The 23,157-nt window shown below is 44.1% G+C and overlaps 1 protein-coding gene across 1 annotated transcript in view; it reads right to left on the bottom strand.

The window, feature by feature from the left end:
* Nucleotides 1-22,869, bottom strand: part of LHFPL1 (LHFPL tetraspan subfamily member 1) — a 42,916-nt gene extending 20,047 nt beyond the window's left edge. The window contains exons 1-2 of the mRNA XM_032766969.2: nt 22,378-22,869; nt 10,649-10,747 (exon numbers count right to left, since the gene is read on the bottom strand). Coding sequence (XP_032622860.1) covers nt 10,649-10,747; nt 22,378-22,759 — 481 coding nt within the window. The 5' untranslated portion in view covers nt 22,760-22,869. The remainder of the gene's footprint in view (nt 1-10,648; nt 10,748-22,377) is intronic.
* Nucleotides 22,870-23,157: the final 288 nt, after the last annotated feature.

Below are 23,157 nucleotides of genomic sequence, written 5' to 3'. Positions count from 1 at the left end.
TTTCTGAACCCTAAGGTTCAGATCTGAGTAGGGAGCTATGACAGGGGCTCTGAAAGAAAAAGGTTGAGAACATCTGCCCTGTATCTGCACAGTTTTTCAGATATGAAGTATATAACAGCCCCTCACTCGGGGCTACAGCTTTCATCTGGATTTCTCTATGAATGTACTTTTTGTAATCTTTGGGAACGGAGCCTGGAAACAGTCTGGAAGACTGACATGGTCCAAGAGGCACAGCACAAGTGCGAGCAATGCAAGCATTCCACATTGCAAGATCACCCTGAGCTTGAAACCTCTGTGCATCATTCTGAGTCCCCTTTGACAAAGCTTATTCCTAAGAGCTTTTTACTTTATAATATACTTGATTTTTTTTCCCAGTGTCATCACACAGCCTATGAAGAGTTTCCAAATGAATGATGCCACTTGTCTATCTGAGGTTAAAGACAGGGAGACAATTCCTGGGGCTACCTCAGTCCAGTGGCTAGAACTAGCAGATTCATCCCTATACTGATGCAGGCACAGAGGGAAGGCAGACTGCACCTCCACTATTCAGATGCTGTAGGGACTGGTGCAGTCCCCGGTACAGGCCAGAACTTGTACCCCTCGCAATGGGCAGTGTGGGCCCCTGCAGGGGTGCAGAATCAATAAGGTGCAGCTCCACCCTGGCCACAACTCTTACTTCTATTTGCCTCCTTCCCTGCCAGTCCACCTCTGCGCTATCCCCATGCCTCTCCCCTCCCAGCACAAAATGCCCCTGCGTGATGCTGCATGATTGAATATGACCATTTATATTGATATTACCACTGTTATACAATTGCAACAACTCCTATACAAAGTATGTACCATGTAAGGTATCAACGGAAAAGTTATGATTTGCTATGTATGATAGGGTAAGGGCCTCGCCAAAAAGACTAGGCCCTCCATGGCAGGGGCTGCCCCCACCGCTGCAGCCCTGCCACCAGCCATGGCGTCCCTCCCCGCTGCTCCCTCCACCAGCTCTGTGGGTGCTCCTCCCCCGATCCCCAGGGTGTATGCCCAGGTGGCGGTGGCCCCCCTCACCTGCCACTACGTCATCTTTCCCGACCACCACCTCTGTTCCCATCTCTGGTGGTCAGGGCCCCTTTCCCACCATGACCAGGAAAAAATAATAATAATCCTGTTTAAATGCATGTATCATCTTTGTATCTGAAGTTATGAATATTGGCCACATTTCTATCTCAAATGTGTTTGTACATGAGTGACATCTCTCAGATAGATTTACCTCCAGCGACACAACTGTGTGTTGACGGCCCATTAAGGTCACTCAGCTCTAACAATGGGGCATTAAAGAAATGTGCTGCCCAGATAGCTCCTCCTGAGGATGCCTCAGACAGCCAGGGGCCAATGGCCACGCTAGTGAGTCAGCAAAGCATGTAAGGACATGTGATGAGGACATGTGATCTGAAACTCCATCTTCTCCCAGACCCTGGACTTTTTCTTGGGTTAGTATCTGTCCATGCACATGTGGGCTTTGTTTGGAACAGTAAATTTTCATGTATATGGCAGAGAATATAAAAAGGCACCTGAGACATCTCCATTGTGTCTTCATTTCTCTGGACTGGATTTCTACAAGGAAGCTTTGAACAAGGACTGAGGACCCCCCAATCTATTTGGGTGATTCCAGAGAGACTTTTGCAAACCAGCAGTTTGTTCCACCACTGCCAGAAACCTGATACAAAGACTTTCCAATCACTTGCACATATATGATCTATTTCCAATCACTTGCACATATATGATCTATTAGTGTGATGCTGCAAAAGCTCTTTTGTTACAGGCTTGATTAATCTAATTATAGAATAAACCACCCGTTTGGGGGATTGCGCTATTCTGTGCAATCTGCCTTGAGTGTGGCGTTCTCAGTGAGGCCCATTCCAGGTACCCAGTCGCACCCTGCACCCATAACTGCTATAGAGCCTGCTCCCTGCCTTAGCACAGGGGCTTCCTGCACCATGGTGTTCCTAATGATTCCCAACATTGTTACCTTTGCACCAGCCAATGGGCATCAAAGAGCCATTGTGCAGTTATGAAACAGCTGGGCCCAGAAACTCTGCTGGAGCTGGGTAAACTCAGAATAAAAAGTATTGCAAGTGTTCTTACAACTCAAGCCAGCCTAATCCATCCCACCCCACTGGTATTTGTCCTCTCTGTACAGACAGCTTAAAGGTTAACACCAACATTAGAAATAAATACACTTCTATAACCAGCTGTCCTTTCTGGACAGCTGCCTGAAACACAAATTCAGGATGTAACTGAGTTACCAGTTGCTGACTTGAAAAGCCTTGTAATAGCACAGGAAACGATGGGAGGAGAGGTTGATTGTGCCTTTCTTGACTTTTCCCATAGCATGCCAAACCCCAAATGCAATTCAGAGTATAGTAGCTACGTGAATCTATGGTCAGAAGCCCAAAAGAAGAGATGTCTTGACAATTCAGCGTGTTTGGGCCTCTGAGAATTCTTTTGCCCAGGTTATATGTAGCCAATTAGGCAGAGATTTAAAAGGAAAACCAATCAACCAAATCACTACTTCTTGTGCTTGCTGTGGATCTTCATGTACAATATGACAAGGATAATAGTACTGAGACAACCCTATGACTTTCCTGAATATTTCTCAACCTTAATGATACATTCATGTCATTTTTGAGAAAAGATCATGTGTATTATGCCCAATTTCCTGTTCATCGGTCTTACGTCACATCCTTAAAGCAAGGCTATGCTCAGAAAATAGACTGTGCAAAAAAGGGACCTTCTTACTCAATAGATATGTAGATGGAGTCAGATCTCCATGTGTAGATGGAGTCAGAGCTGCTTACAATAAAGACCAGGGCTAGGATGTTCAAAAGCTCTAAGGGTGCCAGCCAATGGGAGTTGGGTGTCTTTCAATGGGAACCAGGTGTCTAACTCTCTGAAAATCCCAGAGTAAAATAATTTAAACAACTTTCTACTTCAGTGAGCAACTGGGAAAAGTCACTGGTTTTATTTTCAAACTGAATATTGTGAATTGTGAATCAATTTGGAACCTCAAAATGCCTCTTTCCCCTCTCCCTCCCCCAAAAAACTTTTCCAAGTGTTGCTTCACTTTAAGGTGAGAGCTTCTCCATTGAGAAGCTCAGATACCATGGGAAGAGGTGCAATACAAGAGCCTAACCAGAACAGACTGTGCATCTGACATTAACAAGCAATCAGCAGTATCTCTGAGAGCAGCAGACAGCAAGTTAAATGCTATTTTATGGCTTAATTTGATTAAGAAAAAATAGGAGAGATGCTTTGATCGTCTGTAATTGGCCTCAGCCCATTCATCATAAACTTCATGCCCCTGTGATCCATGTACACTGCTACCCTGATCTGTTACTATCTCAGAGGAGTCAGCAACAAAGAGAGCTCTACCAGAAAAAAGCTCTTCTCCTCCTTCCTCAATCCTCCCTGTGTGTTTGATGTGGACAGCACATTGTACTCAAGGGAGCTGAGACAGTTTACAGAGGAACTGCACTGTCAGGAATAGTTTTCCATGGTGCTGCTCCTCCTGAGAGGGAGGTTTGGATAATGTTATCTGTTCAGGGTGCATTCTCTGTCCCCTTCAAAGCCACAGTAGAAAGTGATCCCCTGATAGAAAGGATTATATTTAGCATGTCTAGATCAAATCACCCACAAGGCCCTGATTCAGCAAAGCCCTTGAGTGCATGCGTAACGTTAAGCATGTGTTTGAGTCCTGTTGAGTCAATGGGATTTAAGCATGTCCTTAAAGATAAACATACATCAGATGCTTTGTAGAATCAAAGAAAGGATGCCCTTCTGCCTTAGAAAGGAATGAGATGTCTCTGGGGTACTGGGTGACACAGGGGGATGATAATGCAGTATAGAGTCTTTTAACTGGGTTGCCAATTCAAATCTGACTCAAATCAATAGTTGTTAGAGTTGAGCCAATATCCAAACCCTGAATCCAAGCCCAATAGGTTTTTTAGGGGGATGGGTTCAGCTGTGAATCCTTAGAGCCAAACCATCTCTCTATGATTTTGATTCCTGATCAGATGCCAAAGCTGGGACCCACTTTGAAGTCCAGGTTCAGATGCAGCCCACAAGGGCTGTAAACCTCATGAGATCAGCTGATCTCAGAAACTTCGACCATTGGGGAGCTGAAATCTCATGAGAACTACTGAAAAGGTTTTAGCACCCTATACCCAAACCCCAATTCAGCTCCAAACCCAAACATCAGTCCTAAGCCCAAACCTAAAACAGATTCAAACACAGCCACTTCTAAAAATGAGCAAAAGTTAATACCACTGGAGAGCTGCTTATTGGCCTATGTGAAATGAATTTGTGGTCTTAGTCCAGTATCGAGTGGACAAATGTCCGTATTACAGAAAGAGCCTCCACAGTTGATGCTAATTGCCCTCATTGTCAACTATCCCAATGAACAGGCCCAGGAAAAAAGAGGGTTGCCAATTTTGGTTGGACATATTCCTAGAAGTTTCATCGCAACATAATCTTTAATTAAAGATTATTCTTTAATTTATGGATACTCCAGGACAATCCTGGAGGTCTGACAACTCTAGGAGAGAATGAGCCATGGAAACTGACCTCCTCTTGTCACAGTCCAATGACCCTTCCCCTTAGACTCTCCAAAGACACTCTGGCTTTACTGCTAATGTGGCTCAAGCACAGTATGGCGCAAGACTGAAGGGGAAGTGCCTTAAAAACAGTGCATAGTCCAAATAAACACAGTAGGGCCACAGCAAAATACCTGGTGGGTGGCCCCGAACCTCCCCTGGACCACATGGAAACAAACCCTGTTCCTCCTGTGGTGGCCTAAAAGCCCTTTAACAAGTAATAGCAATCCCTAAACACAATATTGTTGCTGTAACTTCCTAAACCAAGCAAACAATATCCATAACAAAAGCCAAAAAGGGCTGTAACAAAACAACTAATAATTTTTAAACATTTATCCTTTGCGCCTCAGTTTCCCCAATAAATGAATGTGCAATGTCCTTTTTCCCTCCCTTTTGCTTTGTTAGCAGGGCAAGGCAATAATAGCAAAAGCCCAAGAACACCCCAAACAGGAGTGATGGACCTGCTCTTGCTGCTTCAGGCCTGCAGAATTCGTTGGTAAAATGCAATGTATGTATGGTGGCACATATACCTCTACCCTGATATAACGCGGCCCTCAGGAGCCAAAAAATCTTACTGCGTTATAGGTAAAACCGTGTTATATCGGGTAGGGAAGGCTGTGCCTCCCTAAACAGCCTGGCCCCACCCCCGTCTGACCCCCACCTACTTGCTGCCCCCTAATGACCCCTCAGAACCCCCAACCCATCCAACCCCTCAGCCCTGGCCTGGCACCCTTAACACACTGCTCAGAGCCGTCCCTAGAGGGGTGCGGGGCCCGGGACAAATCAGCGTCCCTGCTAGTCTCCTCACCATCCACCCAGTGCTCCCAGCTGCCGCTCGCCTCCTCACCCCGCCTGCCCGCTGCTCGGCTCCCTGCGAGTCTCCTCACTGTCCGCCCAGCACGCCTCCCGCATCCGTCTGACAGCTGCTCTCCTCACCGTCTCCCCGCTTGCCTGCCTCCTCACCCCTTCCTGCTCCCCATTTGCCTCCTCACCCCGCTTGCCCACCTGCCTCCCACCTGCCTTTACCGCGTTGTATGCGAGCCCGTGTTATATCGGGTTGCGTTATATGGGGGTAGAGGTGTATCTATAAAAATCCTCAGGTGTCCTCTTTTGTTAAGTTTACCACTGTCCAAAATTGGACCTTGTTTTTTCTTTTTTTTTTTTTTTTTTTAAACCATCAATTATCCACTGGCAGGAGTGCGGGGGAGGGCAATTGTTGCACATCATCCTAAAAATGTAACACCATGTATTACTTGGATATCTTCCCCGGGGAGGCCCCCTGCCAAGAACCCTAGGTGTCCTGGCCCTGTGTATCCCTCCCCAATTAAATCCCAAACCCTAACATGCTTTCAGGTCTCCACGTTCCTCCCCAAATGCACAAGGGGTGGACACCCTCCAACTTCCCGTCCGTACACAAATGTGTCTCCCTCCCCCAAAAAAAGCAAATCCTAGTAAGCTCCTTGTGGAATGCAGCTAATTCGGCAGCCAATATTTAAACTATTCAATAAAGGGCCATAAAAAACAAGCAGTTAAAACGATTTTAAAAGGCCATAAAACTAGTCACAAGTGCAAATCTCACCCATCCAACAGTGCCCACTGCTACCCTCAAACATACTGCCAAATTGGCCCTCCACATGCAAAATACCTTGCAAAAATTAATTAAAACCAAAATTAAGGCCAAAAACCAACTAGCATAAAATTCTGTGTATTCCCAGCTCCAACAATATTTAACCCAATAAATCCATAGCATCCAAAAAAATGTACACCATAAAGCCCAAATCATCCCCTGTAAAATCCATTCCCACTCAAAAATTCCCCCAAAACAATGGCCTTTTCGCCATTTCTAAAGGCTCACTAATTAAAAGTGCACAGGCATAGGCTGCTCCTTCATGGCCTTCGGTCCCATAAAAAAGGGTGAGGGCCCCTGCTATAAAAATCCAACCAGGCCTTTAAAAAGGCTGCTTCTAAAACTGGGTGGTCCATCATAATGTATAAAAGGTGGTGGCTCCCCCATAAAAAACACTACTAAGCAATATGTGCTGACTGCATCCCCGGACTACCAGCACATATGAATTGCAAAGGGCAACACCTGGCAACTCTGGCCTATGGAGACTGTGAATGGCTTGCCAATTACAGAACCAGTTTCTCCTCCCTTGGTTTTCACACCTCTACTGCTAGAACAGGGCCTCACCCTCCCTGACTGAACTAACCTCGTTATCTCTAGCTTGCTTGCTAGCATATATATACCTGCCCCTGGAAATTTCCACTACCTGCGTCTGACGAAGTGGGTATTCACCCACGAAAGCTCACGCTCCAAAACGTCTGTTAGTCTATAAGGTGCCACAGGATTCTCTGCTGCTTTTATAGATCCAGACTAACACGGCTACCCCTCTGATACCCTCAAATAATGTGTTTTTAAAAAAAAAAAAAAAAAGGCAATGCCAGGCCACTTTTATAAGGTGGATCAACACATCTGTTGGGAAGGGGAGGCATCAAAATATGCTTCCACTGTAGCACATCTGTTTACCAATACCTCAGCGTGTGTTTAAAAAGCCATCAACCCCAGGGTGCCTCTCAATTTACTGTTAAAATCACAAACACAAAATTTTTCAGTGCATTGGCCTGCCGTTCTGCAACAAACTGTTAACATATCTAACTATGCTGTGTTTAATTTTTCATAAATAACACCTAATGTGTTTTTCCCATTGGCGCACACCCAAAAGCAACTTTCCATATTCCAAACAAATGCCTCCTCCTTCACAATGTTAAAACACACATTTAACCTAAAAAAAAAAAAAAAATGCCTTTGCCACAGCCATCCAAATAAGCCATCTATGTCAACAAAAAATATGTTATCCTATGTTACTAATAAAGCTAAAAGTCATTATTGGCTAGTGTATGCAATTATTGTTGTCCTAATAATCTAGTGCATGTTGTATTGCTGTTTAGGTAAAAAACCAAGAGTAACCCTTGCCACCGTATGGGGGGGAGGGTAAAAACCTAAGTGGTGACCCCTCCCAACAAAATGTTGATTCAGGGTCAACGGAGGGAATGTCGCAATCCAATGGACCTCTCCCCTTAGGGAGTCCCCTGGGAAGGCAAATCAGCACTGTATATTGCTAATGCTGTTGCAAGCATCGCAAAGCATTTGGGAAAGGTCAAAGGTGTGTGAGTGAAAAGTGAAAGTTTCCTTACAAAGTCCAAGGGGGGGCAGGGAAGAAGAAGAGGTTAACTCAACTCTGTAGCTAGCAAGCTCAGTCCAAAAATAAAAAGCTGACTCCCGCACAAGGCCAGTTGCTACCTGCTAAAACAAAAGGGGAAAAGTCCAACCCCCCACAACCAGCTGTAAAAAAAAAAAAAAAAAAAAAATGCAAAGTTGCAAAAATAACAGAAACAATAAAAGCCAACCAAAAAAAAAAGTCTCCAAAGCCAAAATGTTTTAAAAAACCAAAAAGGCCACAGCAAGCCTGTTTAAACTGGTACAAAGTGCATCAGGCATGAAGGGCCCTAAATAACAACACCCCAAAAAAACCCAAAACTTAAGACCCTACCAAAAGCTAAAGCAATTCAAAAATTACTGTGAATTTGCCCTGAGCCCAGGGCAAAAACTCACATCCGCCCCTCTCCCTCTTCTTCTTACGTTACACCCAGGCCTGGCCAGTTTTGGGTAGTGCGTGTGTAAGTATAAAAGTGGGTTAGGACCTGGGGCTGTAATGCTTTCTTTCTTCCCCAGAGTGACATGGGAGCATTCCCAGCACACTCTGCTATATTGTATTATTTTATTTATAAATCTTTAAAACTTAAAGATTTATTTATGTGCTTCATCATGTCCTCCCAAAAAAAATCCTGTGGCCCAGGCAAATTGGTAACAAAAATCTGTCACACTCTGTCCCCAGCAGAGGTGGGCCCTCCAGGTCAGTCCAAGGGTATGTCCAGACTACCTGTCCTATTGGCTGGTAGCAATCGATTTATCGGGGATCGATATATCATGTTTCATCTAGACGCGATATATCGATCCCCGAACACACTCCCCGTCGACTCCGGAACGCCACTGGAGCGAGTGCCGGTAGTGGAGTCGACAGGGGAGCCGCAGACGTCAATCCCGTGCCATGAAGACGGGAGGTAAGTTGGAATAAGATACTTTGACTTCAGCTACAGTATTCTTGTAGTTGAAGTTGCATATCTTGCATCGCCCCCTCCGCCCCACCTCCTAGTGTAGACCAGGCCTAAGCTTGTGAGCTCTGGGAACATTGGCAAAGAAGTTTACACAGTTGCTGCCTGTGCTGCATCTGTCCTGTGGATAAACACAGGGCTTCATTCTCTGTCAGATCACAAGCATTTTGCTTAACAAAATAAGAAAGAAACAAAGAAAAATATAAAGTATTATGGTGTTCGCTATTTAATGTTTGTATACATGACTTTGAAGATACAGGGCTACATATCTACTGGTGCACCAGAGAAGCACCCCTTGCACCTGGGTGGGGAAGTGGCAGGGATCATGTCTGCCTAGCTCTCTGTACACAGCATCTAGCACAATAAGGCATCAGTCCGGATAACAAGTGCCCCAGATCAACTTTTCTGACACACTACGTATTGTTTTACCCGACAGTCACAATCAGCTGCACCAGTCATCTCTCATAAATGGATAGGTAAGGTAAGGGTTAAGTTTCTTTTACCTGGAAAGGGTAACCAAACACCTGACCAGAGGACCAATCAGAGAACTGGATTGTTTAAAGTCAGGGGGAATTTGTAGACTCGGGGTCTTTTTTTGTTTTCGTTCTCGGTCATATGAGTACACGTGTTTTCCTCCTAATCATCTCTTAATACTTATATAAACAATCTGTGAGGAACATAGGAAAGGCCAAGTAGTCGCTATGATGATCTTATGTGGTTGTATTCACATGGTATGTTGATTATGTTTGGACTGTTTTAAGTATGGGCTTATCCTTTTAAATCAGACTGTTTCTTCATATCTTCTTATAAGCAGAAGCTGTAATTGAGTTTCTTAATGCAAGATTATTGTGTTTATATTTTGCTTTCTCTTTTTATATAAAACTTTCTTTTAAAACGATGTGGAAGCTTTCTTTCTAGGGAAGGGCAAAGGACAGAGAAATGCCAGCGCTGCTGGGAACTCGTGCCACCAGGTCCGGAATTTAAGTAGAGAGCCTGACCCCCCTTCCTCTCTCTGGTGTCCCCAACCCCCCTTGGGGGACACCGCAGATTCCAAATGCTTGATCTAAAGCAGGAAACTCCTTCCCCCCCCTTCCCAGGCTTGCCAAGAACCGGTTTCTCTGTTCCCAAGAATAAGCGTTCTCTGCCTCAGGACAATTGAATGCAAATCCAAAGCTTGGACTTTGCCTTCCCGTGCCGCCTTCCGTGAGGGAGACGTACTGAGACAGATGGTCATTCTTTCTCTTTCCCGTAGCCTGCTCTTTCCCGAAGCAATAGGAAATAGCCCACAGCTGGCTTTCCCTCCCTTTGCCTCCTAGGAAAAGAAACTTCCACCGTTTAACAAAAAGTTTATATAAAAAAGAAAGAAAATAAAACAAATAACTTGCTTAAGAACTCAATACAGGCTCTTGCTTATACCAAGCTGGTAGTGAGCTTGGGGGAGTTTCAGGTAAGCCCCCAGACTTTTGGACGCAAAAGTCCAGGTTTGGGACAGGACCAGATTGTGGACGCTAAAGTTCAGGTCTGGGACTGGGAGGCGAATAAGTCACAATCAGCTGCACCAGTCATCAAAGAAAGATCATTAGCAATAGCGCCAGGAGGTAGCTTTAAACACAAGAAAATGAAAATTCCACAAATTGCAGAAGGCAGAGGTGTGATATGACCCATGACACTGACAGCAGCCAAAATAGCTGGATCTACCAGGCCAGCATAGGTCCTGGCTGAGATGAATAATATCGTTGTCATTGATTCAGGACTCATCTATGGTGATTAACTAGAGAGAATATGTGTAAAAACCCATTAGCCATTAGATGTTCTCCTTTCCAGGGCTGCCTTACCTAACTGAAATTGATTGGAGGCATTCCCACACGTCTGCTGTATTTCTGGGCTGTTCCATCCTAAGGGATACAAAGCACAGCCTGAGCTTATCAACAGCCCTATAAAAAAAGAGAGAGAGAGAGAGAAATGTAAAGACGTCCCACAGAAGTTTTAAAAAAACCAAACAAAACTCCACCACTCTGGGGTCGTCGTGACAGGATGCCTAGAAACACAGACTTTTAGGCTGCTCATTTTATTTCATTCATCATCAAATAGATGTTTCTGAAAACCTCACTGAAGATTAACAGGGGACTGGGAATTGACACAATTTAATAAAACGCCTCAGTAGAAACAAATACGGTTTGAAAGCCAAGCTAGTGTTCTGAGAAATCAAGATCTCTGACTGCTAAGAGAGAGGACACTGAGACTGTGTCTACACTGCAGTTAAAAACCCTTGGCTGGCTCCTCGCAGTTGACTCACACTCGCAAGGCTTGGGCTGCGGGGCTGTAAAATTGTACTGCAGACATTTGGGCTCTGGCTGGAGCTTGGCAGAGTCCCAGAGCTGAGGCTCCAGCCTGAGCCCAAACATCTCCAGTGTAATTTTACAGCCTGGAGCCCCATCAGCTGGCACAGGCCAGTTGTGGGTGTTTAATTGCAGTGTGGACATACCCATAGAGCTCAGCCACACTGGCCCATGTTGCTATGTGACTGAAAGGTGATGCTGCTATTCTGTCTCCTGTGTACTGTGCCATTAAGTGTAGAAGGGCCTCTGGAGGCAGCTGCCACGTATTGTTAACGTTTCAGACACGCAATGTTAGAGAGGGAACCACTGAGTTCTCGCTCTGGTGGTGACTTTGCGCCATTGATTTACTCCTGATTTGACTGAAAGCAGAACGGGTCTCTGGATAGTTGTTGTTTCTTGCTTCATATAAAACAAAAGTCAGCTAGACAGAGAAACACATAATGTGCCATAACAGGCATTAAGGACCCTACAGGAACGTGTACGGAGTTGAAGCAAACTCAGTTAAAAATTCAAACAAATATTCACCAGAAAATGTTTGGACTATGCGTCCAGCTCCGGCCAAGAATCAGAAGAAGGAGAATACGTGTGTGGTGCTTACAGTGGTCTGAAAACTTTTGGGGGCTGGGAGGGTCTTTCATAATCTGGGAGCGGCAGCTTTGGTAAAACAGTGCTTAAAGTACAGGCCTCAGTGACCCAGCTTGATTACTCTGTTTATTTGTTTGTTTGATTGTTGTCCCTAGTCTATGACCTTCTCCTCCAACATACACACACACACACAGACACACACTGTAAGCCCAGCATGTATGTGTGATGTTTAACGAGCCATCAAGAGGATCACTGGCAGCATTGCAGATAATTGTGGCTGCACCCAAAAATGATTGCAACTATTTGCTCTGTAACGACAAGGTGGGATTGATCAGAAAACCTGTCCAACTGAGCATTTCTCTGATTTGGGTTTCCAGCTCCTGGGCTTTAGGTGGTTGTTGTTTTTGTTTGTTTGGTGATGTAGCAATGCAGAAAAGCTCAGGTATGGTCCAGTAACTGGTTCTGCCTTGTGTAATCTGTGCTGTCATTGTCTTCCCTGGACCAACTCAGCAGTCACTGACCGCTGTAAATGGCTTGCCAGGATATGTGTTTCCAGTAGATAATCATAGAATGTAACAATCTATCAGAAAATGATAAATACACTGTGCTCATTCGGGTCTCCTGCTGGGTCCCATCGTCATTCTCAGCTGTTTAATGATGCAAAGTTGCATTGAATTCTCTCGGTCTCTCTTCTAGGACAAATGCTTTGAAGAGCTGCCTACTGCCTGTTAGTAAAGGATGCTAGTGAGTAACATACAAACACACACACATTCCCCATCCCCCTCAGTATCAAAGCTACAATTTTCTAACTAAGTTTACAAACAATGGGCTCCGTCCTGTCAGGTGCTGAACTCTCTTAAATCAATGGGATTTAAGGGGCTCGGTACAAGGGAGGTGAATAATTCGGATATGTGTAGTTTATACAATTAATGTTCCTCTTCATCTGTTTGGATTATCTAGAAAAGGAACATGATTTTCTAAAATTTCATAATTATTCAGCCAATGATTTTTGAATTTTTGAAGCAAACAGCTTTTCTATCATTTAGTAATTGACCTTTGAAATACAAGTTGTTTTGATTGGACACATAGGTCATCTGTTAGGTTTCTGGTCCTTGATTGGATGAATGTTATTCTTAGGGCTGGTCCTCATCTAGTGTAAATGGGTATAGCTCTATGGAAACCAGTTGCGCTATGCCAACATGTGCTATGACACAGCTGAGGAGCTGCTCCTTCCACAATGCAGATTACGAATCTGAGATTCGCTTGCTGCCACTATCCTCCAATATTTGCTTAAAATAGGGCTGTCAAGTGATTAAAAAAATTAATCACGATTAATCGCACCGTTAAACAATAGAATACCATTTATTTAAATATTTGTGGATATTTTCTACATTTTCAAATATATTGATTTCAATTACAACACAGAATACAAAGTGTACAGTGCTCACTTTATTTTTTTATTACAAGTGTTTGCACTGTAAAAAGACAAAAGAAATATTATTTTCAATTCACCTAATGCAAGTACTGTCATGCAATTTCTTTGTCATGAAAGTTGAACTTACAAATGTAGAATTATGTACAAAAAACTGCAATCAGAAATAAAACAATGTAAAATCTTAGAGCTTGCAAGTCCACTCAGTCCTACTTCTTGTTCAGCCGATCACTCAGACAAACAAGGTTGTTTACATTTGCAGGAGATAATGCTGCCCACTTCTTGTTTACAATGTCACCTGAAAGTGAGAAGAGACGTTCTCATGGCACTGTTGTAGCCAGCGTCGCAAGATATTTAAGTGCCAGATGTGCATGCTGCAACGACAATTCCAGGGGACATGCGTCTATGTTGGTGACGGGTTCTGCTTGAAAACCATCCAAAGCAGTGTGGACCAAGGCATGTTCATTTTCATCATCTGAGTCAGATGCCACCAGCAGAAGATTGATTTTCTTTTTTGGTGGTTCGAGTTCTGTATTTTCCGCATCGGAGTTTCCATATTAAGACTTCTGAAAGCATGCTCCACACCTCGTCCCTCTCAGATTTTGGAAGTCATTTCAGATTTTTAAACCTTGGGTCCAGTGCACTAGCTAGCTTTACAAATCTCCCATTGGTACCCTCTTTGTGTTTTGTGAAATCTGCAGTGAAAGTGTTCTTAAAATGAAAAACAACATGTACTGGATCATCATCCAAGACCGATGTTATATGAAATATATGGCAGAATGTGGGTATAACAAAGCATACAGTTCTCCCCCAAGGAGTTGTCACAAATTTAAACAATGCATTATTTTTTTTAACAAGCATCATCAGCATGGATGCATGTCCTCTGGAATGGTGGTTGAAGTATGAAGGGGCATACGAATGTTTAGCATATCTGGCACATAAATACCTTGCAATGCTGGCTACAAAAATGCCAGATAAATGCCTCTTCTCACTTTCTGGTGACACTGTCGATAAGAAGGGGGCAGCGTTATCGTCTATAAATGTAAACAAACTTGTTTGTCTTAGCGATTGCCTGAATAAGAAGTAGGACTGAGTGGACTTGTAGCCTCTGAAGTTTTACATTGTTTTGTTTATGAGTGCAGTTATGTAACAAAAAAATAAATCTACATTTGTAAGTTGCACTTTCAGGACAAAGAGATTGCACTGCAGTACTTGTACAAGGTGAACTGAAAAATACTATTTCTTCTGTTTATCATTTTTATCATACAGTGCAAATATTTGTAATCAAAATATATACTTTGATTTCAATTTCAACACAGAATAGAAGATATATACATAAGAATGCAGAAAAACATCCAAAATATTTAATAAATTTGAATTGGTAGTCTCTTGTTTAACAGTGTGATTAAAACTACAATTAATCATGATTAATTTTTTAATTGCAATTAATTTTTTTAGTTAATCGCATGAGTTAACTGCGATTAATTGACAGCCCTACTTAAAAAAATATCACTGTCTGATGACATTGCTGCCAGTAAACTCATTCACCAGAATATTCACGGAACCCAAAGACAAAAGGGGCAGCTGCCCAGCTGAATCACATTTATTTACAATTTAAATCAGTTACTGGAGCATTTTTTCCCCTCATTTGATACTATCAAAGCCTAAAAATTAGAGCCGAAAAAAAAAAAACCCCTCAGGTGGAGTGTATCCAGATACAAGTCATACCAGGAGAATAACAGTATGAACACAGCTTGACACTAATGCAATCTGGGCTGAGAAGCCAATGCATCCTATCGTGGCAGTCAGCCATATCCACCTAGAGCCTCTCCAAAAAATATAATATACATGTGCAGCCGCACCCTCATGCACAATCCTTTTAGAGAAGTACAAGGCACTATGCCAAAAATGTATTTTGTGGACTCGTAACTGACAACTAATCCCATTATACTTGACCAAAGGGCTAATGGAAGCCCTTAAGGGCGTATTCTTAAAAATAAAGTAGTAAGTAAATTATGCTGCAGTACATTTGCACTTTTCCGCATTTCCTATGTTACATGTTATTAGAAGGGGGAACTGATCAGTTTTCCCTGGTGATGTCTCTTTCTGATGTCACTGCTTGAAAACTAGGGTGATACCCAACAGACAAATACACCGGGCAGGAATGATGTCAAACCCATGTGTTTAGCACTGGCTGCATGTGTAATAATTAGCAATGTTATGTGCCTAATACTGACTGTGAAGCTGGATAGTATGGAAAATATTATTTCCTTTGCTGTAAACACTTCCATGAAATAGTGCATCAGCATTTCAGTGCTAGCTGCTAAAGCCTATGAAGGATTGCAGAATTTGAGTCAGTAGGAGGGATGCTGGAACCAAGGATAAGGTGTAAGGAGGGGGCAGGCCACCAGGCATATCTTGCAATGGGAATGGGAGGAAGTTAGACCTCCAGGACAAAGTATGAGGAGGCCTCACATTGGCAAAAGTGCAAGAATCATATGGGCATGATGCTAGGATCATACATTTAATATGCATGCTCAACCTTAGCTAGAGAGGATGTTTGTGTTAATTGAAACTTGCCGTGACTTGCACCATCCAGGTGTGATCCTTGCATTTTTGGCAGGTAGGGGAAGGAGGGATGCCTGGAACTCTGCTAAGGCTGCACCGTGGACATGTTTCAGAGTGCAGCATTGAGCACTGAACTTTAAGAACACCAGCATTGTCCAGGTGCCTGGCTATAGGAATGCTTAAAGGGGGGAACATCAGATATATTTACTGCTACTATACAAATATTATACATACAAATTGCCAGCATTTATGTGGGAAGCACATTTTTCATTTGTATTTATCACATTTCTAATGTATTTTGTATGTTCCCCTTACAAGGCCGGAAGCCTAAAAACTACCAGTGTCCAAAGGGTTAAAGAGCAAAACTCATCATAATGCTCTGTGGCCTTTTCAGATGGAGAATGTTCCATGTCATTAAATGGAGGGACAAACGGCCTGTTTCCATCACCAGCAAAAGGAGCACAGAACTAATGTGTGGATGTGACATATCTAGTCTCCTGGGGATATTACAGCCAGGCCATCACTGCAGAAGATTAACCTCAGCAAACCGATGTTTACTCTGATAGGACATACTTGCAGGGGCCCTGCTCTCTGTCTCTGTGGTTAGTAAACAAACTGCTGTGTACAGCTGGGCTCAAAGCAAAAGGAAAATGTATCTGAGGTCTGGGTCTTAATGGGCCCATTTTCTCTGCACTTTTTGCCATGCTGAGATTGCTCTGACTGGAAACTAATTGCACTTCTCCCCATTTCAGTTAATGCACCTACTGCTGAGAACCTTCTATGCCTGTCATAAAATCCATAGAGTTTTGCAGGCACATGTGACTCAACATTGTGAGACGCTGTACAAGTCGAGAATCAGTGGACATCAGGAAGGTCTGGGGGCAGAGACTACTTTTTATTCTAGGTTTGTGCAGTGCCTGGCACAATGTGGTTCGATCCCTGGTTGAGGCCTTATAAGCACTGTCATTATACAAATAATATCATTTAAATTACAAATCTAGTTTCTCCTGCAGCCTTCTAAAAAAAAAACCTATAAAACTGCTAGGTGGTGAAATGTTTTCTTTTAAAATAACATTACTAGCTCCTTTATCTGTAATGTACATTAGCTCTGTAATGCAGTTGGTAAGGATAGTACTTAAAGCAGGCTTTTTGGTTTACCTGTGCTGCTGTATGAAATGATTTAAACCTGAGTCTACGCTTGTGTATCACCAGTGCATTGATCTATGACACTGCTATTAGCTGAGTGGTTACTGGCTAACTAGTGATACTATTTCTTCCCAAGGAAGGAAAGAGACAAGTTGATTCATCCAATTACAGTCTTCTATAACCTGCTACCTGCATGGCAGGATTGTCAGGAGATAGTAGTCACAAGCCATGTTGATTTATCATTGTTCAGGAACACATGTTGCTCTTGGGCATATTTTTATTTAATGTTGATTGATTTTTAATTGTTATTAGGGGAATTCACCCCTCCTTTTATCTACTTGGTGCTTAATAGCCCATGACCTATACCTAGTTAAGATCTACTAAGAAGCATTTGACTGGAGGAAAAAATATATATTTAAGCAATAACCATACGAAGGATCACACACAGGGCTTAAATTCAGCTGGAGCTGTCTGGAGCAGAGCTCTGGTAAATATTTTCAAATCTTGACACCAGCCTGATGCTCTTGTGGTTCTCAACCAGGGATCTGCAGTCCTCTGCGGGGGGCATGGGCCAGTTTCAGGGGGTCCATGGGGCCCCATGGCTGAAGCCTGGAACCCCAGTATGCCCTGTGGAGAATGGTGGTGGGGAGGCATGGTTGGCGCCAAGACATCCTCTCTGAGAATTTAAGCCCTGATCACACATGATGAAACATTGTGGGTGGTGACCTTTCAAAATAAACTTTGACCTGCAGTTTTCATACAGTTGTCTTTTATTTTTTGGAAATGTAGGTTGACACCTAAAATACCGAGCAACAATTATGTTTTGAGGTATGCTTCAACAGGATAAGTAGAAATGGAAATTCAGGTAAACAAATGTTCAGCAGCCTCAATAAGACAAGCCCAAACCAGAGCCCCGCATAGAGAAGTATTCTGAAGCAGTTCATATCCAGACCTGAACTTCATGGTTCTGACCAATCTTAAATGTAAAAATAAAACAGCCTTCAACCTCTCACAGGGCTGGGTAGTAATGCGAACTACCTTGAGAGCTAGCTAGATGGCGGTAGAACATACTCAAATGTTGCTAGATTAGTATGAAGAATAAATCCTTGTGGCCAGAAGTTCCTGTTCCTTGGTCCTGAAGAAAACACATAACAGGCTTGCCAACAGACGTTAAGTAGAACAATGCAACATAATCTGAAAACGAGTTCTTCAGCAGGAATAGTCACCCAGGGAGTGATTTCTGCTAATGTACATGTAACCCAAAAAAAACTGCAAGCATATATGTCTTACATCATTCTTGTTTCTCACAGTGTAGTATAGGACATGAAATTATATAGAACCAACATCAAAAGATTGCATTTAAATTGAACAATTAGGCAAACACAACTATAGTGGGGAATTGCAGACTCTGCCTAGAATGTAGCTTGGCAGCAAAGTCCCTTACCCTACACATGGAAGGCACACTCCATGAGTGGATCTATCCTGGTCTGCATGGAAGGTGGAGGTGGTTGAACTGCTCCACAGGGAACTGAGAGTGAGGAGTGGTTTGGCATGGAGAAGATCAAGGACCTGTCCAAGGGAGGCGCAATCAGCCGTACAGGCGATCCATGGAGAGGTCTAGAGCTGAGTCAGCCCTGCTGGGATTCCTAGTCCTGATGGCGGGTACTCTAGGTATTTCAAACCTGATGCTTAGACCTCTTTGCCATCCTCTACCTCTGTTCATCTAAACCTGTGAAGCCTGCAACTCTGTTTCCACTCTCCCATCATCAAAGAATAATGTGCCTGATTTGCAGGTCTGGCCATGCTGCACTTGATGCAGGACCAGAGAGGGGCTCCCCTGATCCTGGGGCCAGCCCACTCTCCAATATAAATTACTTACACTCCCTGGAGCTAGTCTAGCAGCCAGGACGCACTGGAGTATATGCTCTGTACCATCTGTGGATTCTTCTTGTACAGAGATGAATCTTCTGGGTTCATGGCTGTTTTGCACTGATAGAGAGATGCAAAGCAGCCCCAGCAGAGCCAAGAATCTGGACTATTTATTTTCCTTAACTGAAAATTATCACATCCATCACAAGAGGAGGTAACATGCATTGGTTTCAAGATTTAGTGGTACATCTTAATGAATCTGGCCTTCATTGCTGTAGGATTCAAGCCCTTCACTAACATTAGTAGGTTCTCCCCCACAATAACTTAAGGAAATATTATTGTTCCTATTTTATAGATGGGGAACCAGAGTGTAGGGAGATTAAGTGTTTGACCCAAGGTCACACAAAGAGTCTGTAGCAGAGTCAAGAGTTGAAGCGAGATCTAATGAATACAGTCCTGGGCCTTAACGACAAGCCCTTTCTGCTTCCCCTTTGTACCACTGTGCAGAACATGGCTACCCTGCTGTTATAGTCTGATGTCCCAGGGGAAGTTGCCTGATTCTGCAAAGAGCTGTTGAAAGCAATTTGTACTCTGTTGCTGAGGATGATTTGCCTGGATGGGAGGAGATCCTGGAGAGAAATGCATCTATTACAGAGCTCCGGAGGGCGAAGGGACTCAGACAGCGGTCAATTAAAACGTTTGGACTCTGGCACCATCCCTGTAATATCTCCCCTACGGTTCTTGCCCATAAGGCTGGATGTGCATTTTTAAACAATACCTCTTTGTTTTGTTCAGTTGGAAGCGGTCTCAAGCAAACACAACCAGCTGCCTAGCCAAGCCCATTGCATGCCAAGCTAAAGCGTAAAAGGAGGCAATTACGAACGTTCCAATATTTATCATATTTTTTAAAAATAATCCCAATGCAACACTATTTCCCAGCAATAGTTCTTCATCCTTCGTGGTGCTGGTTTCAGGGGCTTGTCCAGCTGAAAGCCTCATGGCAATGAGTTATCTAAATTATGCACAGCACGCACAGATGAGGCTACCTTAATACAAAGGGATGGCCTTAGAGAAAATAGTAGTGAGCTGATTTTCAGAGGTGCTAAGCAGTCACAGGTCCCACTGACTTTCGCTGCAGTGGTAGGTCCTCGGCATTTTTGAAAACCAGTCTCCTCAGTGCCCTACAGTCTGGCAGCCAGATTCTGATATCAGTGGCATTCTTTGGAATTGCTACTGACAGAACGGAGAGCAGAACCTGGGGGGATGATAGCCTAGTGTAATCATCGATTTCACATTTGAATATAACACCCACAACTGAGATTTATTCTTAACTCCTTGAGGGTTCCTTTGTTTAAACTTCTCCCTTAGTCCCAGCTCAGCTTTGTGGACAGGAACTCCTGTTTGCATTGCTTAGATAGCTGCTTCCAATCCATCACAACATGGTTTTATATGTATAACCCTCCATGCTCATAGGCCTCCTTTGTGAGAAGAAAGCAGTTGCACACTGCTTTGCTGTGGTCTCTGTGGTTTTCAAGCTATTCTGTAAATAAACTAGCAGTATCGCACTGGGGAGGGGAAACAAAGATGTTCCAGTTTATTACAAAAATGCAGACAACACACTAAGGCCTTGGCTACAGTGGCAATTTTGACTACTGGTGCGGTGCAAACCCCTAGTGTAGACCTGCAAAGCCACAGGCCATAAGCCATGTTTTGCGCCAATGTTTGAAACTGGGATAAGTTGCCACAGTGCAAAACTACATTTCAAGGATGGGTTAGCGGTACCGGGGCAAATCACTGCTGGTAATTGTACGCTAAGGGACCTCCCACCGGGAGCAATGCCACTGCAGCTGATGGAAGCTTTGCCTTTTATTTTCCATCAGTCATCTACGGTAATTTACTAGCAGGCACAAGGAGAGTATGGAACCCTCCAGGAAGGAGAGAGAAGGGAAGATGGAGGCATGGTGGGCAGTCTCAGAGAGGGAATGAAGGCAGGGGGGTAGGAGGTCTGGGGCTGAGAATGGAAGACAGACAGGAAAGGGCCAAGTAGTTGATCAGTTTGGACTGAACAAAGCTTGGGGAAGAGAAGACGGAGAGAGAGGCAGGATTCTTTTGGTATCACACAGTTCTGGAGACAATGAGCCTAATTCACCAAGGTGTCACTCCAGCTTCACACCAGACTGATTTCAAAGGAGCGAAGTGGGTGTCAGACTGGGGTAACACACTGGTCCATTGGACGAGGATTCGGGTGACCTGAGTTCTGTTGCCAGCCCTGACACTGGCCTGTTGTCTGCCACTGGGCAAGTACCTGCCCCACTCTGTACCTCAGTTTCCCTTTTCTTGTCTTCTCCCTTTGGATAGTAAGCGCTGCAGGGCAGGTTTGTCTCTAGCTGTGTGTCTATGATGCCCAGGACAACTGGGCCCAGTCTTGACAGATTCCTGCAATACAGATAATGATAACAGAATTGTGGAGACAACCGCGGGCAGGACCAATAAAATGCCACAAGGGTTATGCTAGGTAGAAAGCCACATTAGGAGAACCTCTCCACAGCTATAGCGTGACTGCAAGAAGAAGTGTATTTGTATGCAGAGATAGCTAACCTCAGAGAGCTGCCACAACATAACAGCCTTGTGGAGTCAAGGCATAGATGGTTCTCACCTGAATGTAGTTAATCAAAATTGACATTATATGCCCTCCCTTGGGTGGGCCTCGATTAGCTGAGGTGAAAACTACAGTGTCCCATGTCCGCCAGGAGGGAGCTATCTCCCTGCTTCCAGAGGCCACTAGCATCCCACAGGTAAAATTATCCTTTTTTTCTAAAAAAACCGCCTACAAATATTATCCTCTCTGTCTCACGAATTATGGCAGAGAGGATCTACAACGCCTGAGCTGGCTGCACAGCAATGTCCCATGCAGACATGGCTATAGCACAGTGAAAGTGCCGAAGCGAGGCTTGGTATACTACCACTGGAACTACTCTAAGCTGCACTCTGGGACTCTCACCGCGCTGTAGCAGAGTCCACACAACAAGACGCTACTGTGCAGCAAGCCGAGGCGCAGTGGAGTCATATCCTGGCTTGCCGTGCAGTAACTTGCTGTGCAGTCAAGCACTCAGAGGGTTCAGAAAGGTCAGGTCCTCCTCTTTCTGGAAGAGGCATGACTGAAGTAATCAGGGGTGTTAAAGACGATAGTGGAAATAAAGTACTGCAGTTACTGTCATCAGGGGATGTGTATTAAAGAGAAAGCACCGTGACCAGCGGCTAAAGTAGGCAGAACGTTCTCCCACAGAGATTCCTGGCCTTTGGGGAATGTTACAGCTCTGGGCCTGGTAACAAACCAGAAGAACATTTAATGTACTGAGAGTGTCTCTTGTAACAGACACGGTATTTATGTAGAGCCTACAGGAAATTAAAGACTATACATAAAACAGAAGGGTGAAGTACTGGAATAAAAATCATATTCATGCTACCAAGATTTACTTCAGAAGTTTAATACATATGTTTCCAGCACAGTGGATCTTTGCTGTCCTGAGCAGTGCTCTGAAGATCACTGTACGGTATTAGCATATGCTAATCAGCAACCTGAAGCCACTCACATATGTAGCATAATGCAAACGATTTCCATTACCTCCTACAAACTGGGCTGCCCCCATGAAGCGTCCCATCATCCGAGAGATGAGCTCTTCCACACAGCAACCCAGGATGGCTGCTAACGCCACCAGGAGCAGCAAGGCACAGCCAATTCCCGTCACTATGGTGCAGATCTGCCAGGATAAGCTGGGGATAGCCCCAAAACTGGCATACCTCCCACATTCTTCCACCATCACCAGGTGCCTCTCTTCCGTCTGAGCTGGGTACGTGCACCGTCGGAAGGTGCCAAATGAAACCGGCTTCCCCATCTGGGAACCAACAAGCCAACAGGGCACAAAGTAACTGGCTGAGCTGGCAACTGCTGTGAGAAAGGATAGGAAAGCCCAGAGGGCCCCAACCAGCGTCAAACTGCTGCCCATCTTCTTAGAGCTCTGGTTAGAAGTGAAATTGAAGGTAGCTGCCTCAGGGCATGTAAAGTGTCTCCCTGTTCGTGGTCCTCACAAACCTCAGAGAGAGGCAAAAGAGGGGGCAACAGAAGGGACTCAGCCCAGAGAGAAAACAGGAACCGTGCGTCAGGTCTGCCTCTCAGCTTTCAGAGGCCACCAGCTTCCTCCAGGCAAAATGATCCTTTTTTTCAAAAAAGTCTTACAATATTCTTATCCTCTCTATATTGCAAATAACTATGGGTCCCTGACAACTTCCTCCCTCATGCAACAAGCCAGCAGCATCCCTCTTATTTCACTCCATTGTGTCCTTAGTCCTTCTCCTGAGTGCTGGGCCCGGCCAGGCCTACTGACTGATACATTTGGGCCCGGAG

The sequence above is a fragment of the Chelonoidis abingdonii genome, chromosome 8 (genome assembly GCF_003597395.2).
Source record: "Chelonoidis abingdonii isolate Lonesome George chromosome 8, CheloAbing_2.0, whole genome shotgun sequence".
NCBI lineage: Eukaryota > Metazoa > Chordata > Testudines > Testudinidae > Chelonoidis > Chelonoidis abingdonii.
This window is presented reverse-complemented; position numbering and strand designations above follow the sequence as displayed.